Raw genomic sequence first — 16,433 nt, forward strand, 5'->3', positions numbered from 1 at the left:
GTCCTTTGGATAGTGTACATGCTCATCTTCCTTACCTGTGCTGATACACAACAACTAATCATGGAGTTCTGTGACTGCATAGACTTCTCATTCCCACTGTTTGTTTTCTAGATTGCACCCTTAAAACTTGTAATTCTGAAAAGTATCGTAGCTTTAGGTTAACCTAGCTGATGCACTTTAGGAAAAATTACATACTCTGCATTATCCCAATTTTTTGAAATAACAGTGAGTTATCTTAATTCAACTGGTAACATACCAGTTACCTTGTTCATTACTGACTGTTGGATGACAATGGTAATTTGTTATGACAGTGTGATTGCAGTGTATGAGCACACATGTGCACATACATGTAGAGGACTTAACATACATAGAACTCTAAATATCATTCTTTAAAAATTATTTATTCCTCATGAAGAAAGTAGAAAGAGGATCTTCCATAACCCTCCCGTATTTGCAGTAGCCAACACATAATCAGATAGCTGCATTCAATCCCCTACATATAGACCACTATAACATTCATGTGATTAGGAGGAAAATCATATACACCCAGTCACAAAGTATGGAATTTTAATCCAAACATAATCCATTGTGTCTGCTCCATTTTAAAGGGCAAAACACACAAACGCTGTTAAAAAAGGAAAGAAGAAAAAAAAAGGATAAACCACAAAATTTTCATTCTGTATATTCCTTTGGTTTTTCCCTTAAAACTCCCATGTGTCCCTGATTAGGACACATAAAAAAATCTAGAAAGATGAATTAATTGCACACAAGGATGAAAAGAAAGAGAAGTACTTTCTAGTTCATTAAAACATCCTCAACATCTTTTCAAGTGGAATATTTTCTGACATAGCTGTGTTGATCAAGTATCCCAGACTGAGGGCAGTTACAACTGTAAGTGTGCCATGCAATCATTATCTAGGTACCAAGAAAAAATTGTGAGATACTTGAATTTCCATGAAGATAGGAGAAAAGAAAAAAAAGCCCAGAATAAAGCAAATAAATGCCCAGGCAATAAATCCAAATAAAGTTTCAGAACATTAACCCAATAACAAAAACATGAAAAGGTGGAAGACTATGACTATCCCCAAAGATGTCAATATGGAAAAGACAATTCCAGCCTTGAAATGTTGCTTTGCTTTTTATAAAACTACTTGCAACTGTGTAGAAAATTTCAACACATATGCAAATGGCCACAACTATTTGGAAAACTTGATAGTCTATATATGTAATAATGTCCTGAATGATCCTATTAAACATTTGTTCATGGTATCAGAGGTGTATCCAATTCAAGCTAATGATTTTAGTGCAACAGAAAGCAAAAGATGCTGCAGTCTGTTGTGGCTGGTTAATAAGTCAGATCACAACAAAGAAACAATTTATATGCAGCAGTATTTGCATTTAAGAAATTTGGTCTGGCCTGAAAATCCCCCCATTTTTTGTCCAGGCATTTTTTTTCTAGAAAAATACAGGGGAATTCACTTTTCTGAAATAAAGATTTACTGTCTTTCTGTCAGTCTCCTACTGTACAACCTACAGTATGTTTTCTTTGGTCAGGAAGTGTCCCTGTAAAGATATCCACTCAATATATTTACTAAATGTGTGATAGGGCTCTGCTGATAAACTAATTTAGTGTTACGTATATTTTTACAGAAGATATTAGACCATCAGGTATCTTGTACAAGATTGAACTCTAAAGGCCTCTGGTTGAAAGAAGAGAAAAACAACATAACATTCAGATTGTCCCTCCAAATCACTTCTTCATTGCAGCTGGAATCCAGGCAATTCTACTTGTACTTCTAATTAAGGACTGTAGTTACAAAAATGTTAAGGATTTAAGTATGTGCAGTGAAATATATGTAGTTTTGCCCTTCAGTTTTCTCTTCTCACAGTACTCTGGCAGGAGGAACAAGATTCTTACTTCAACTGAAATGGAAAAGGGTTTATACAGTGCAATAATGCCTAATGCTATTCCTAAGCACTTTTACAATTTGCTTCTTCCAAGAGCCACTCAATTCCATTTAGCAATCCATCTAAAGTTGCAGCTACAGTGTCCTGCATCTGTGAAAATTAAAAAAAAAAAAATTAAAAAGTTAATGTGTTAGAGATAACAACTAACAGGATCTAACAGTATTTTAATATCACTCTGTGTCTGTTAAAGAAACACTCATATCAAAGCTAAATTTTTATCACTAAGGAAAGGGCCTTTACACAAAAAAAAATTTATAAAAGTAAGAAAACAAACAAAAAAAACCCCTCACGTTAGGAAAGCTTTCACTTTTGGTATCACAGTGAATTTTTTTTTCAATTGTTCCATCAGCTGTTTTGGAACATTACACTTACTTTACAGATGGCAATCCACTTGAAAATTCTTCTTGTAACTCTTAAAGCAAAAATGCTGCTAGCTTTAGACTTCCATGCACATTATTAACACTCAGATTTTGTAAAATCCCATTCAGTGGCTATTATAAATGGTGTGATTTGTAAAAAACCTATAAACATTTTCCTTACGAAAACAAAGGAATTATCACAAATCAGGATTTTTTTTCTGATTTATTCCTCAGCTACACAACATCAACAAAAATTAATTCTGTGTGGCTGAATCACGCTGATAGATACTGTGCTTGACAAGCATAAAATAACAGGTTCAGGACCTCACATACTAGGTAAAAAAACTGTCAAAAACTGAAGACATCACGCCAAGTGAGTGACAGTAAACGGTGTTTTTAAAATGTCCCAGAAATCTATCTTGTGTCCAAGGTTGTGACTCAGGAAATCTAGATTTAAATGACCTTAAGCTTCCTTATTCCCTTCAAGACCATCATTAGTCCTTCCTTACATTCTAGTTCCATCTGAAGTCTTTTGTGTACTTTTGGGCAAGTCACTTAGCTCCTTGTGTTCAGACAGGCCAATGATTCATCTTAGAGGATCAGAGGAACAAAATCCTTCACTTAAATGGAAAGCTCTACTAGTGTTGAAAGCTGCACACTTGCTTAGGGAGGTATAGTTAAGGAACCTGAGAGCCTAAATTAAATTAAAAGCACAGAGAAACAGAAAGTAAAGGTTTAAGAGCAAGTACCATCCAGGGTTGATGCAGCAGATTTAGTTGCAACTGATGTGCCACATAAACACACGGAATTCTTTTCACACCAACATGAGACACGCAGGACAAAACCAACAGAGGTCTGTTCGGAGGCCCAAGTGCTGGATCAATCATTGCCAAAATACGAGCCAGCTCCTCCTGACGATCATGTTCTATGAAACAATTTTTAATATATGAATCCTAAGTATATGCAAATACAATGTGTTTTCGGTTTTGGGTTGTTTTTTTTTTTGTTGCTGTTTCAGAGGTGATGAGACAGAGGGCTGGAAGGACCAAATGATCTTGTTCTGTTTATCACAACACTTACTCATCTCCCTTTACGTTACACAGATACTGGTGACATTTAGGTGTTATTTAAACATATCCATAGATTCTATGGGCAGCCTATTTCAGTCCTAATGTCAGAGTGTTCTCTTAGTACCTCACAGAGACCAAGATTACAAGCCATTCAGAAATACTTACACATTGCACAGTCAGCAGCTCTTCCCTACTAAATACACTTTTCTCTTAGTGTATCCCTTCAAAGATTTTTGCTGTCTCTATTCTGAGCTAGCACTTTTCCTACATTCAAAGCTGATGAATGTAGAGACAATTACTGTAATTGTTATTTGAATTATCATCTTACAGAACTAAACTGATTTAGACTAACTGCATTTGCTACTGTTTTCATGGGCAAGGTGGTTTCCAGGCTATTACAGCACAAACAAAGTATTTTCCATTTTATCCTATACATACCCAAGGTTTTTGTTTGGTTTTTTTGGTTTGTGTTTTAATCCAGGTAATTTCCCACATGTAACTTAGATGTGCTATAAACAAAACAAGGGGCTGTAACCCCTAACAGGTTGATGAGAGAGTGTCTAGGATAGGAGACCTCTTCATCACGATAAGCCATGAAGAAATAGCAGATTTGGAAGAGTCAGAACATGGATTCTGATGTATTGCATATTCTTTGTAATCTAACACTCCAGTTATTCACAAAATTTAAATGAAGAGAAACCCTTACCTCTGTGAGCTTCTGCATTAGCAACATAAATGAATCCATCAACTACTTCGCACACCTTCCTCACTTGAGCTATTACACTGTAGTGCATGGCTTGCTGATTCCCTGCTGTGTTGTTCTCTTGGTAAAACATCTTATTCACAGCAACAGCTTGCTCCTCCCTTGCTCTCCTTCTTTCCACACTGGAAGATATTTCGTTAGTCAGATTAACTGAGAATGCCAAAACTGAATCTTGAAAGTCTAGGTGGTGCAGGAAAAGGACAGGAAAATGGGCTGAGCTAGAAAAACAGTTTGATTTCTCCCTGCCTCTTCCTGCCCTCCTTTCTTTCTGCGTGCACATACAAAGATGGTGAGCAATATGCTTATGAAAATACAGCTCATAATGAGTTTATAGAGTGCTTTAAAAGGGGACTCAACCAAGGTATCGAGATGGATAGAAGCACCTGTAATGTACCCGTTGTACACCTTTTGGTACAGATACTGTTCGGAAACACTTTATTTTTTCCATGTGAAAATTTAGTGGTTGAAAAAAGAAAGGGAAGGCAAAAGCATGCATTGAAACTTCAATTTATAATGATATCCATGCATGAGAAAGTGCACATGAAAGTCACATGACAAGAATATGAAGAAAAGTCTGAAATAAATGAGAAACTGTACGTTTTGTTTGGTGGAGAATGGTTCTTATCTTACCTTGTGGTGGAATACAGTGTCACAATATTGAATTTTTGATTGTTGCTAAACTGAAAACTGACTCCTGATCCAATTCCTACAGAGAGAAAAATGAACCTATGAGATTACAGTTATTTGGCTACTGAATACAATTAAATGGTAGTTCAAAATACTCCAGTGGTGCCACAAAATGAATATATTCAAACCTAGATATTGCTGTTAGGGGTAACAGATTTACTATTTTACAATTAAACTTTATACATGCTCCAATTGATCAGACTTTTAATTTCATGAAAATCCAGTCAATGGTATTAAAACCATTTCCATATTTCTGATTATTGCACTTGAACCTAGAAATCTGAATCAGAAATGAGCCAGACTTGTTTTTATTAGCTGAAACTGGCATAGAAAAGGCTCCAGTCTGGTTATGACAAGCTGCATTCAAAAGGACATATGAGAGAAATAAAAAACCCACTAAAACAATTGTCACACTTCCTATAAATACAATTTAATTATTCAAATTCTGCTGTGCTGAAATAACTGTTAGTTAAAAGACAACACGTTTATGTCTCTGGCTTGGACTGCAGTAAAATTAGACTTTTAAAGCTACTCTTTTAAACATCAAAAAAAAATCCCTCACCTGCTCCTGTAACTCTTCTAAATAAAATTTACATCATTTGATATCAGAATACCAAATCATATAAGGATCAGCCTTGAGTTCCTGTGTAAAATCACAAATGTGTTTTTTAGCCACTTACTTCAAGCAGTACTAAAAGAAAGGCCTGTATGCATTTATCAGTTACAACAGCAGCAGTAACATGGAGTTTTGGATGAAGATAGAAATCCAAGGAGCAAAATGATTCTTCTGACAATGTCAAAAATTAATCGTAAATTCACTGGAGCTATTAGTTTGTCCCAAGTGTTCCCTGCATTTATTCTTCTGAACAAATCAGAGAGAAAATTGTGTTTTTACCATGATTCTACTGAATTTTAAGGATACAAAAAAAAATAAATCCTTTTCTTCATTTCTTCCTCTAAGTTTTTTGTGTTACATCTATTTACAAAATAAGAAGGCCAAAAGCCAAAACCATCATTACCATGAATTTGTCTATGAGGTAGGCCAGCTACCAGCAGAATTTCTGGGCATGTCATCATCTTTTGTACTAAAGAGTTGTCCAGCTCTTCCAAACCTGGCCCAAACATAGCAAAGCGAGGTTCTGCCTGAGTGACCAGTGATTGCAAAAACGAAGTCACAGCCCCATACCGGGGGCGGCTCGATTTCAAACTTCTTCTACCCTGAGGACAGCTCCTTTTATATCTGTGTAAAATAGATGCAACTAGAAATTAAACACAAAATACAAAAGAGGTATTAATCAAATAAATTAATTTAGGTCCCACACTTCTTATGCTTTGCTATGGCTACAACTCAAAGCATAAATCAATTATTATTAAACTGATTGTTTCAAGCACCAGTATAAACCAGGCAAAGGCATTGGTTCTTCTGAAGTCCAAATACTGACTGTTTGGACCTCAGTGCACTTCTATCTACAGATCTTTCAGTTTATTTAAAAATAAAATCGCTAATTCCCCATTCTCACTGAATACACAATATAGGTAAAATAACATCAAAGCAGAAGAGTCACATTAAAAAAAAATTAAAAAATGAGCCTTGTTGAGAACATTTTAAACCTTAATTAGACTGCTTTTGTGTTTACAACAAGTAATCACCTGAAAAGAACCATTTTCCCTGTAGGTACAGAGCATGCAAACTGTAAGGAGACAAGTGTTGTCTGCAAACTTATATGCTTGTTTGGTGTGGATGCTAGAAGGCATGGAAAGACTGGTAATTGAGGAGGAGAGTAACAGTCAGACATCCTAGAGCAGCAGCTTCAGTCTGCTCCTGGAGTCATGGTAGGCTGCTGCTGGACAAACCTGTTCAAGGAAATATCAAATGTGGGCTCCTTTATACCCACACTGAAATGTTTCAGTTGAGATCAGCAAAACTGCTAAGAGCACAGACACAATGGAAATCAGTGAAAGGTGGCTTCAAATTGGTGATTCAAAACCAAACAGATTTAAATGCTATTTCAAAATCAATATATATTTTGCACATCAGATTCTGGGTGTACTGTTCCCATCTGTTAAGAGAAGATGAAAGGCATAGAGATTGCAGAAGTTACTGCACTTACTACATAGCAACATGTTAAGGACCACCTTTGGAATATATAACTGCAAATAAATCAAAAATCCCAAACAAATCCATAGATCACTTCCGCAAATTATGGGAATTGAATGAAGTTTAGAAAAGAAGTCATCACAAAATAATCTACTTATTTCAAGAATTCTTCTCAGTCATCCAAATCCAGTATTTATTGTGTTGCTATGCTTTTCAACTATACTAGCTGAAACCAGTGTTTGTCTTAAAGACTTTGACAATCAGAGCTAAAACAATACAACTTGTTGTTCTGTGCACATTCTGTGCACTTTTTTATTATTAGGTCTTCCAAGTAAGGTGAAAAAAATGAAGACTCATTTCACTTGCTGTAGTTTGAAGACTTCTCAGTACTTTCATGAAAATACATGCCATGACACTAAGACCAAAGAACACTTCTTTATCAAGATCAACAATGTGCAGTATTTCTGTGCCACATAAAACACACAGTTTACAAAAAGCTTTATTTTTTTATAACATTAGCATTGTCTTTTTTACAATTTTTTACAATCTTTTATATTCTTGCTGAGTTCCAAACAGAAATAGCTGAGCAGACCATGGAGTGACAGGAAATTGCATTTCCAAAATAAACAATGGATTTGAGACACATAAAAATTTAAACAGCAGCTTACAGCAGAGCTTTATTTCTGTAAATATGAAACATGCCTGTGGGCTGAGTATTACTGCTGTAGGCAGACTTGAAGTCATGTAAGAGAATACAGAGATACTTACACTGCCATGTAATCATACAGTGCATTGTCGCTGACCTCTGAAAAGGCTTTATTAAAAATCTCCTCATCTGGAAGTGATTTCCAATCAACAGATGTCCAAGAGGGGAGATCCCGCAGGAGAAAATACCTCCACAACAACGGGTCTTGCACAGCTGCCCTCCAGTAACAACTCGTGCTTCCTAAGCGGCACAAATCTTGGGGCGAGAGGAAGGACATGATGTTCAGCTGCACGTCGATCTGAAAACCATTGAAAGCAGCGGTTTAACGGCTCACGAATTCAGCAGTGAAGAAGGACGGGGTGGGATGCAGCGCTTTGCCACCCCGCCCTCCCCAATCCCCGCCCCGTGCGACCGGGCCCCACTCACCGGCAGCGTCTGCAGGGCGCTCGCTCCCTCCGCACCGTCCGGGGGCGCCGGGAGCGGGTCGGGCGCGGTGCCGCCGCGCTCGCGGGTGCCCCGCATCCAGCGCTCCCGGAGGACGCGCAGCCCGCCCCGCACCGCGGCCTCCAGGCCGGCGCCGCGCTGCTCCGCTGCCGCCGCCATGGCGCCGCCCCCGCGCGCCGCCGCGCACGCTCCGGCACCGCGCTCCGCCAGCGCCCGGGCGCTGCCGGCGGGCGCCTGCCGCACCCGCAACCCAGCACTGCACTTTGGACCGCAGCCCAGGAGTCCGTGGAAGGCGTGTTTTTAATGCAACAGAAGTATACATTTCGGTTGGAAAAAGAAAAGAAGTGAGTCACGGAAGAGTGAGCTCTCATGCCACAGGTTTTCTTCTAGCACAGACAACGCCGCGGATCTTAGTTGTGGGATTTCACAAAGTAATGCAGCATTTGTTTTGCAGTTGTTGTGTTCCACCCTTGACCTTTTAAGGGTCCCTCACATACGGCCACATACTTTGTTAACATGTTTCTCCCTGTTTCCTGGAAATCCAGCGATATGCTCTGTGATCTGCTGCCCACGTCACCGTTAGACAAAGGATCTATTGACTCAAGGCTTTCCTGCTTCCCTTCTCCACAGTGTTTCAGTCCCCAGTAGCACATTTCTCCACTGTACATCATTGCCAGTAAGTGAGTGTCACTAAATATACCTGCAAAAGTAATTTAGATCAAGTACTTTATTATTCTGCTATAAGCAAATACACAACTTGTTAATTTTTTTTTTCAGTAACGCTGGGGGGAAAAAATTCCCAAAAGACTGTGTAAGTATATAATTATATAAATATATAATGTTCAGAAGAAAATCTGGATCAAGATCATGATCATTTCTTTGTCCACTTTGGCCCTCCATAATGTTAAAACCTTTTAAGACTGCCATATAAATATCACTTCTGTAATTTTGTTTGCCAAATTATCTCATAAAATGTCAGTATTTCTTTACAGCCTCTTTAGCACAGGCATGGCTGCACACACTTACTTTAGAGTATTTCTGTGCCTTCCACAGTTTAAGCCTAAAACATCCTGTTTGAGGACATCTTAACTCAGGTTAACCAGCAGCAACTTCAGTATTTGAATTCAAAGGCACATGTGTGTCTTTCATGAAAATAAAAATCCTGCTAAATAAATCCACAGCTTGACTTTGCATTATGGAGCTATACACCAGCAATGCCACTTTCAGATCAAAAGAAACAAGAAGGTGCTGCATCCTGCTACAGTCAGAGTAGAGCTGTTTTTGAGTGTGCTCAACGTGGACGTCATGTCCTCAGCACCAGCTGTTTTACCTTACAAATCTCCTCCTGCTCTATCACTCTACCTGCATCTCACACATGCGGCCTAAGATCCTCCTGTGAACACTCAGTAAGAATGAAACTTACATAAAGATACATGAAGTGGTGACAGAGAATATTTGCCAAATCTAACCAATTCTGCATATAGTTTTTTATGTGTGTGAAGTCTGTAATTGTGTTTGTACCTGTGCTGTCCTACAGCTAAAAGGAAGGACCAGTAATGTGAACCTCTGGCACCCTCTGCAGTCATATTTGTGCCTTAAATATCTATCAGTTGTGAACTGGATGGTTTTGAAATACTGTGTATAAACACTGCCAGTGTAAAACACTACTGTGCATCAAACACTGCCTCAGTTCACCTCCCTCCAGTGCACTCATAAAACACTGGGAAAATGAGCCCTGGTACCTCCTAGAATTCATCAGTCAAAAAAGAAAGTGGTGGGGTTGCACTGTTGCCTGTTTATTTGCCACATTTATTATCTTCTTGTTCTAAAAAGTGTCAAGTCTTGAATATAAATTAAGTCAAACAATAAAAACATGAAAAAAAGCAATTTATAAAGTGAAGCAGTTATTAAGAGGAGAAGGTTTTTTGGAGTTGTTTTTAGCATTTTTTTACCTTCACTGAGTAATCTAGCTGTGTCTTTATCTTGAAGTGAGACATCTTCATCTAGCTGAAGAGGGCATCTAAAGCTAAGCATCTTCATCAAGTAATGAACTCCATCATTAAGACACTAAGTACAGTTAAAAATAAGGAAAAAAATAAGTTCTCATTAAATTAATGATACGCAGAAATACTTCTTCCTATGAAGTCCCCAAAATCCTAACTAAAGAAAAAATGAAACAAAACAAAAAACCCAGACATATTTTAAAACTGAAGAGTCAAACTTTAAAGCTGTATTCACAAGCTCATAGAATATTTTCATCTTCTTTACCTTTTTAAATGTGGCAGTGTTTTCTTGTAGCCATTCACTCCTTTCTTTTGCTGTGTGGCAGTACATGTAAAGCAGGGCTCCTTTTCTCCAGTAAAGACATTCTAACAACTCTACACCAAGGATGTTGATGGGCTGAAATAAAATCCAGCAAACTGGTCTAACACAAAAATAAGTCACCTGAACTACTCATATGCACTGTCACACATGCAAACACTGTGTAAATCTCTTACTTCAGATGTTGATAGCAACACTCAGAGAGGTAAGACTAGCCTAACCTAACACTGTAGGTCAAACAGAATTGTTAATTGCCTGTGGAATCACAAAATGTTAGCAAGAGAAATTCTGAGCACACAACAAGGCATTTGAAACAATATTTTCAGGAATCACTATTTAAATGCCAAAAAGACTGGAAAATGTTTCAAAATACTTTCAATACTGCCCATCAAAATACTACTGTCCCATTTCAGATTTTTCATTTTTAAATAATGAAATAATTCACCCTCTGGATACTCACTTCTTCTTTTATGCTGCATTCCCTCACTAGGTCTTCTGGTTCTGAAAGAACACAAATAAGTTCTTTTAGCTTTTGCAAGGAAGATTCTTCTGGAAAATCTTCATCCACAAGCTGGTTTTCCTCAAAATATGTAATGTCTAGGACAGCCTATGAAAACAAGAACATATACAAAGTAGAAATACGACCATCAAAATAATCAAACGGTGGTGTGTTGTAACACAGAAAACTCGTTAGTTTATAAAACATTACAATTTGAAGGTATTTTTTAACATTTAGTTCACTAAAGGTGAAAGAAGTATTGAAGGATTGCTGATGGTGAATGTAAAACCAAACCTCCTTCTGTCCCTAAAGTAACAACACAAACGACTACAAGTTATTCAAGCCAAAAGCAGATCTGTGCTTCACAACACTCACCACACTCCCCCAAGTAACAGAGACGCCTTTCGGCCCCACCCTCTTTTGCACCAAGCCGTCTCCCACTCCCAACATACATTTTCTTGAAAGGGAGCTCGATGTCCATACCTGGGTGTAGAGCTGAAAAAGCGTGGAAGGATGTTCTTCCTCTTCGTTGCAGAGGTCCATCAACTTGTCCAGATTAGCAGAGCCTTTCGCTAAGAAGGTATCTGAGGAAAGAACATAATGCTCCCTTAGCACATATAAGCACTCAGAAGGAGCCTCGCACACCCTCCTTTTCCACATGGCTTTATCATCCATCCTTGGGGCATCTACAAGAGCGGCTGAATAGTACACCACTTAAGCAGGCCATTCATCCTGTTAGACCGCACCTTTCATGATTAAATTAAGGCCATCCGCGGCCAGGCTCTGATACTCCCAAGCACACACGCCGTTTGCCGAGGTGCCCTCGGGGCCGCCCCCGCCGCCCCCGCCCCCGCCGCGCCGCTCACCGCGGGCCCCGGGCGCCCCGACCCGCCGGCCCAGCGCCGCCACCCGCGGCCGCAGCGCCGCCACCGCCATGGCCGGTCCGTGCGCAGGCCCTCCGCGCAGGCGCAGCAGCGCGGGGCCGGGGCCGGGGGCGGCTCTGGAGGAGCGGGAGTGCGGCCTGGCGTTGCGGGCTGCAGCCTGGGACACCCAGCCCGGGACACCCAGCCCCGCCGGGCCACCGCCGCCCCGCCCGCACTACGGCCATTGGCTGCTGGGACTGCAGTTCTGGGCTCGTGTGGGCGTCAAAGTTCTTTTATAACAGACGTGTGTGGAGTCTGCAGTGCTTTTTCCGTCCCCGGAGAGAGTCCTTAGCGTGACTCTGTGTTTACAGTATTTATAGAATCAATTTACAGGTTGCAAAATATCTCTGGTTCAAGCCTATGACCGAATATCACCATGTCGACCAGACCATGGCACTGAGTGCTATGTCCAGTCTTTCCTTAAACACCTCCACGAGCGGTGACTCACCTCCATGGGCAGCCCAGTCCAAGGTCTAATCGCCCTTTCCATGAAGCAGTTTGAAACAATGTTTTGCGAAATACTTTGTGAAATACTTCGTGAAGCAGTATTATGTCCAACCTAGACATCCCATGGCACAATTTTTGAGATTTCCTCTCCTCCTCCTGTCGCTGGTTGCCTGGAGAAGAGGCTGACTTCCACCAGGCCCACAACCTCCTACCAGGTAGTTGTGGAGAACGATAAGGTGTCCCCTGAGCCTCCATTTCTCCAGATTAAACACCCCTCAGCTGCTCCTCACAGGTTTTGTGTTCCAGACCCTTCCCCAGCTCCATTGCCCTTCTCTGGACTCACTCCAGCACCTCGATATCTTTCTTGACTTGCAGGGCCTAGAGCAGGGTTTGAGGTGTGGCCTCATCACGGCAGAGAGGGACTGCTGCCGTACTCCTGCTGGCCACACTATTGCTGAGCCAGGCCAGGATGCCATTGGCCTTCTTGGCCACCTGGGCACAGCCTGGCTCATGTTCAGCTGTGTCACCAGCACCCCCAGGTCCTCTTCCACTGCAAAAATGTGATTGGAGTTTTGCCCCTATCAATTAATGCTTTCCAGCCTGACTACAAAATTGGTGTTGCCCATAAAAGAAACTGAAATTAAGGCAGCACGGATCAAACCCACACTTGTTTTTCAATAAAGGTTTTTTTAAAACCACATTCTAATATTTACTTAAAATGCAGAAGTACAGCTGTGAAAATACATTAAATCATCCTGAAACTACATATATTTGATTAGAGAAATGAAATACTTGCTTCAACATTTTGTCCAGCTTTAAATAATACCCTTCGTGAATTTCATAAATGATAAAGAGTTTTCATATGTGAGGAGAAAACAGTAAGTTTTCGTTTTAACAAAGTCTTGCTACTGTCTGACAATCATCAAATATTTTGTGCTGTCTATTTATAAAAGTACTATATTTCACTGTATTGTTTCCCTAGCCTTCTCCATATCTTTACTTGCCTGGAAAAAGCTAATACCTCAGTACCTATTGTAGTAATGTAAAACAAATTCACACAATATTCAGAATTTTGGCAACTTGAATATTTTTAAAGAATAATTGACTAAAGACATTTTCCCATTTTGAGGTCATATGCTGTTCATTCTGTCATTGCCTGTGTTCCATCAAAGTACCTAAAAAAAACCCAACCAACCAACAAACCAACCAACCAAGCAGAACTCACCAAGCCTCCCCCCCGGCTTCCTCCCCCAAAAAAGTGAAAAAAGCTTTCTTCACTTTAGAAGTGAAAAGCTGTCTACTTACAAGCAGAGTTGTTTTTGCTGTTGCCTGTCTTTTGTCTTATGAAAGAGTTGCCAAATAGATTAAGTACAACAAAAAAAGTAGAACCTAAAAAGAAAAATTGTGGTTTCTTCCCAAAATGGTTTAATTTTAGAAGAAATTGGTGTTTTGATTGAATATGTATGGTTGTTTATTCCTGCATAGTTGATAATCAGATACAATTTTTTATCAAAGGAACTGTGTTAAGAATACCAAAATATTCTGGTAGCTAACCTGTAAGTAGAGGAGATGATGCTTCGTGCCTTAAGTACAACACTTTCCACATAGTCAGCTTTGAGACTGATAAAAGCTTGTGAGATTGAGACATCCCCTTCTTCAGATTTGCTTGCTTTGTCCTTACGTCTCTTCAGTCTCCAGCTGTGATTTAAGTGTTGCTTCTTTTCATACCTAGTCAAGTGAGCAAGTGCATCAGCCCTTAATAGTGGATGAGATGTCATGCAGCCTTCAAGATGTCTCCTGTAAAAAAAAAAAAAAACAAAAAACCAAAACTTAAAGAGCCCTAACTACCTAAACCAGAGCAAAACACCAAATGGTATGTTGAATCATTTGATAAAGGAAGTGGTGTTTCTTCTTCCTGTTCCTCAGGTACTGCTGCAGCTTACTTTAATTGTATCCATTTTAAAAGCTAGTTGTATATGCAGTAACTGTTTTTTCCCAGAAATTGTTATCCACTCTTTCTGTAAATATCCAGTGAAATTGTTTTGACCTTATCAGTTTCTGAGATCAAAGAGGTGTGTTTCTGTTAATACCAAGCTGGTAAAGTAGAAGGTGCTACAAAGATTTTAAAAAGTGGTGACACATGCTCCTCTTGGAAGATTTGTAGTGTTTGGTTTTTTTATTTCTCCCAACTTGATTTTATAATGAAATATGTGAGGGGGCAGAAGACATCTCTAGTGGCATTTTTCTTGGTATTTGTTTCTTTCATACCCTACATTGTACGGCTGGGAGCTGGTTTGTGAGGAACAGAGACTTCTGGGCAAGTAACTGAGGGACTGCAGAGCCTGGAAGAGGGTCTTGGCTGAACCAGCATGAAGTTCTGCCTCTTCACTGCAGTTGGCAAGCCCTCACCCCAGGCAGCCTCTGCCTCTCTCCTGCCTGGATTGGGCTCTGAACAACCTCGTGCCCATCCCTTCCCCAAGCTGTATTCCCGTGGGCACTAAACCCCCAAGCTCTGTTTTGTAGTTCATGGAGCTGCTGTGCTAGCCTTTTCTCACACTTTGGAACGTGCTTTGGTTTGAAGACTGGTGAAAGACAAGGTATTTGATTATTTGAGGGAATGGTGACCCCAATTGCCTTATTTTTTGCTTAGAACCTGTTTGAATAAAATCCCTGTGAGATATTTCAAGGACAGTGGACTGGTTTGGGGTTTGCTACCTCTCACCATTCTTCTCATAGATTGGGAAACATAGCAATCAAGTTTCTAGAGTTTCACGTGAAAGTGCATCAAATATGTTTCTGAATACCCCGTGTTTAAAAACAAATCCTTTCTGAGTGACACTATATATTATGTTGAAGCAAAAAAATGTTTCACTTCATGTTCTAGGGAACAGTTATGATAAAATTATTTCTGGTGAGGGAATTCAGGTGGGATTTGTGCTTTTTCAGTGCCTAGCACTACCTGTTTTTAAGGCTACTGTTATCAATATGGAGGGAATAAGGTGTTTGCTGTTTAGAGGCATGCTCTGTTCCTAAATTGATGGAAGAATAACAGGAATAGCATTGTTGTGTGTCAGTAGTGTGGTTAATGGAAGAGGGAAAGTTCATACTATTTTGTCCTTCAGGGGCATTGCCATTACAGTTCTGATATTTTGGGTTTGTGTATAAATATATCTCTGTGTATATGTGCATATATGTATACATGGTGCAAATGTAAAGTAGATTCTGTTGCTTCTTTCCTTCCAAACCACGTGTTCTTCTTGGCCTTATGGAGTCTGTGTGTAAATGTGTGTGCTGTTGGAGAACAGGCTGGTTGTAATGATACACTTGGGAATTATTTTTGTCCTGTGGTATTCCATCAACACTTGCTAACTGCCCTGATATGTGTAACTGTGAAACTGGGCTAGCCTGACATCTCCAAATACCTGAAAACTTGGAACATACTAGAATAAGTAATGTCTTGGATATACATAGTTACTTGGCTTTAGTAGCTCTGGGACATATATTATTTATATTGAAGGCAAAAGAAATAGTGCTTAAACACAAGAGAGTTTTTTCTTTGTGTATTTAATATTATTTAAACCAGGGAAATGTCTTTAGCTTTAACCAAAAATACAGTATTGTCTAAGAAATGCAGATTTGCACAGCAGTGGTTGTTAAATTTTTATCATTATTAGGAGCTTCAAGACCTTTAATTGTGCAAATTTTCTTAAACTGTTACACTTAAAATAAATAATATTTATAATAATCTCATACAAATTCTTGGGGAAAGCAGCCAAGAGAGGAATTTTGGCGTGTTCAAGTGAACTGTATATGTTCAGAGAATCACAAAATACCTCAGGCTGGAAGGGACCCATAAAGATCAGCAAGTTGAATTCCCTAATGTCCGACCTGAACTTCCCATGATGCAGTGTCATTCCATTTGCTCATGTCCAGCCGTGGGTCACCAGAGAGGGGAGATCAGTACCTTCCCCTCCTCTGCTTCCCTGTGCCTGGTTAGGAGGGTGCAGATTCCTGTGAGATCATCCCTCAGCCTTCTGACTGCTAGCCATTTTGATCTCTAGAAAGAAAGCTAATTTACTTCCAGCAAATTAGCCCTCTGATCAGAGGTTATGAAGCCTGATGATCTCTGGATTTCTTACTGCTTGTT

The 16,433-nt window shown here is 39.6% G+C and overlaps 2 protein-coding genes across 3 annotated transcripts; both read right to left on the reverse strand.

Annotated features, from left to right (window-relative positions):
* Positions 1–380: 380 nt before the first annotated feature.
* On the reverse strand, positions 381–8,254 carry FBXO4 (F-box protein 4). The gene is made up of 7 exons (XM_014256922.2): positions 8,078–8,254; positions 7,714–7,949; positions 5,867–6,087; positions 4,791–4,866; positions 4,104–4,282; positions 3,077–3,252; positions 381–2,058 (listed from the first exon to the last, which is right to left on the reverse strand). Exons 1-7 carry the CDS (start codon positions 8,252–8,254, stop codon positions 1,972–1,974), a joined length of 1,152 nt encoding a protein of 383 aa, XP_014112397.1. The 3' UTR covers positions 381–1,971.
* Positions 8,255–8,377: 123 nt separating this feature from the next.
* On the reverse strand, positions 8,378–11,891 carry RIMOC1 (RAB7A interacting MON1-CCZ1 complex subunit 1). 2 transcript variants are annotated; one of them, XM_014256923.2, is made up of 6 exons: positions 11,783–11,891; positions 11,400–11,500; positions 10,878–11,024; positions 10,364–10,495; positions 10,048–10,162; positions 8,378–8,795 (listed from the first exon to the last, which is right to left on the reverse strand). In XM_014256923.2, the coding sequence occupies exons 1-6, from the start codon at positions 11,850–11,852 to the stop codon at positions 8,506–8,508; spliced, it is 855 nt and encodes a 284-aa protein (XP_014112398.2). In that variant the 5' UTR covers positions 11,853–11,891; the 3' UTR covers positions 8,378–8,505. The 2 variants fall into 2 exon arrangements, with proteins under 2 accessions (XP_014112398.2, XP_087910659.1); XM_088054533.1 differs by lacking the exon at positions 10,364–10,495 and having other exon boundaries at positions 11,783–11,852.
* Between the last annotated feature and the right edge of the window lie 4,542 nt (positions 11,892–16,433).

This window comes from Pseudopodoces humilis, chromosome 4 (genome assembly GCF_049639895.1).
Source record: "Pseudopodoces humilis isolate 2021_Gansu_Grassland_sample_001 chromosome 4, ASM4963989v1, whole genome shotgun sequence".
Classification (NCBI taxonomy): domain Eukaryota; kingdom Metazoa; phylum Chordata; class Aves; order Passeriformes; family Paridae; genus Pseudopodoces; species Pseudopodoces humilis.

Bases quoted from the DNA above. Each gene is read 5' to 3' on its own strand.
- FBXO4 (XM_014256922.2), bottom strand. From the start codon at position 8,254: ATGGCGGCGGCAGCGGAGCAGCGCGGCGCCGGCCTGGAGGCCGCGGTG. The intron at 7,950-8,077 runs GTGAGTGGGGCC...AATGGTTTTCAG, and splicing joins GCGCCCTGCAGACGCTGCCG to ATCGACGTGCAGCTGAACAT. The intron at 2,059-3,076 runs GTACTTGCTCTT...TAATTTTCACAG, and splicing joins TGCTGCATCAACCCTGGATG to ATGCAGGACACTGTAGCTGC.
- RIMOC1 (XM_014256923.2), bottom strand. From the start codon at position 11,852: ATGGCGGTGGCGGCGCTGCGGCCGCGGGTGGCGGCGCTGGGCCGGCGG. The intron at 11,025-11,399 runs GTATGGACATCG...TTGTTTTCATAG, and splicing joins TTTTTCAGCTCTACACCCAG to GCTGTCCTAGACATTACATA. The intron at 10,496-10,877 runs GTGAGTATCCAG...ATTTTATTTCAG, and splicing joins AATGCAGCATAAAAGAAGAA to CCCATCAACATCCTTGGTGT.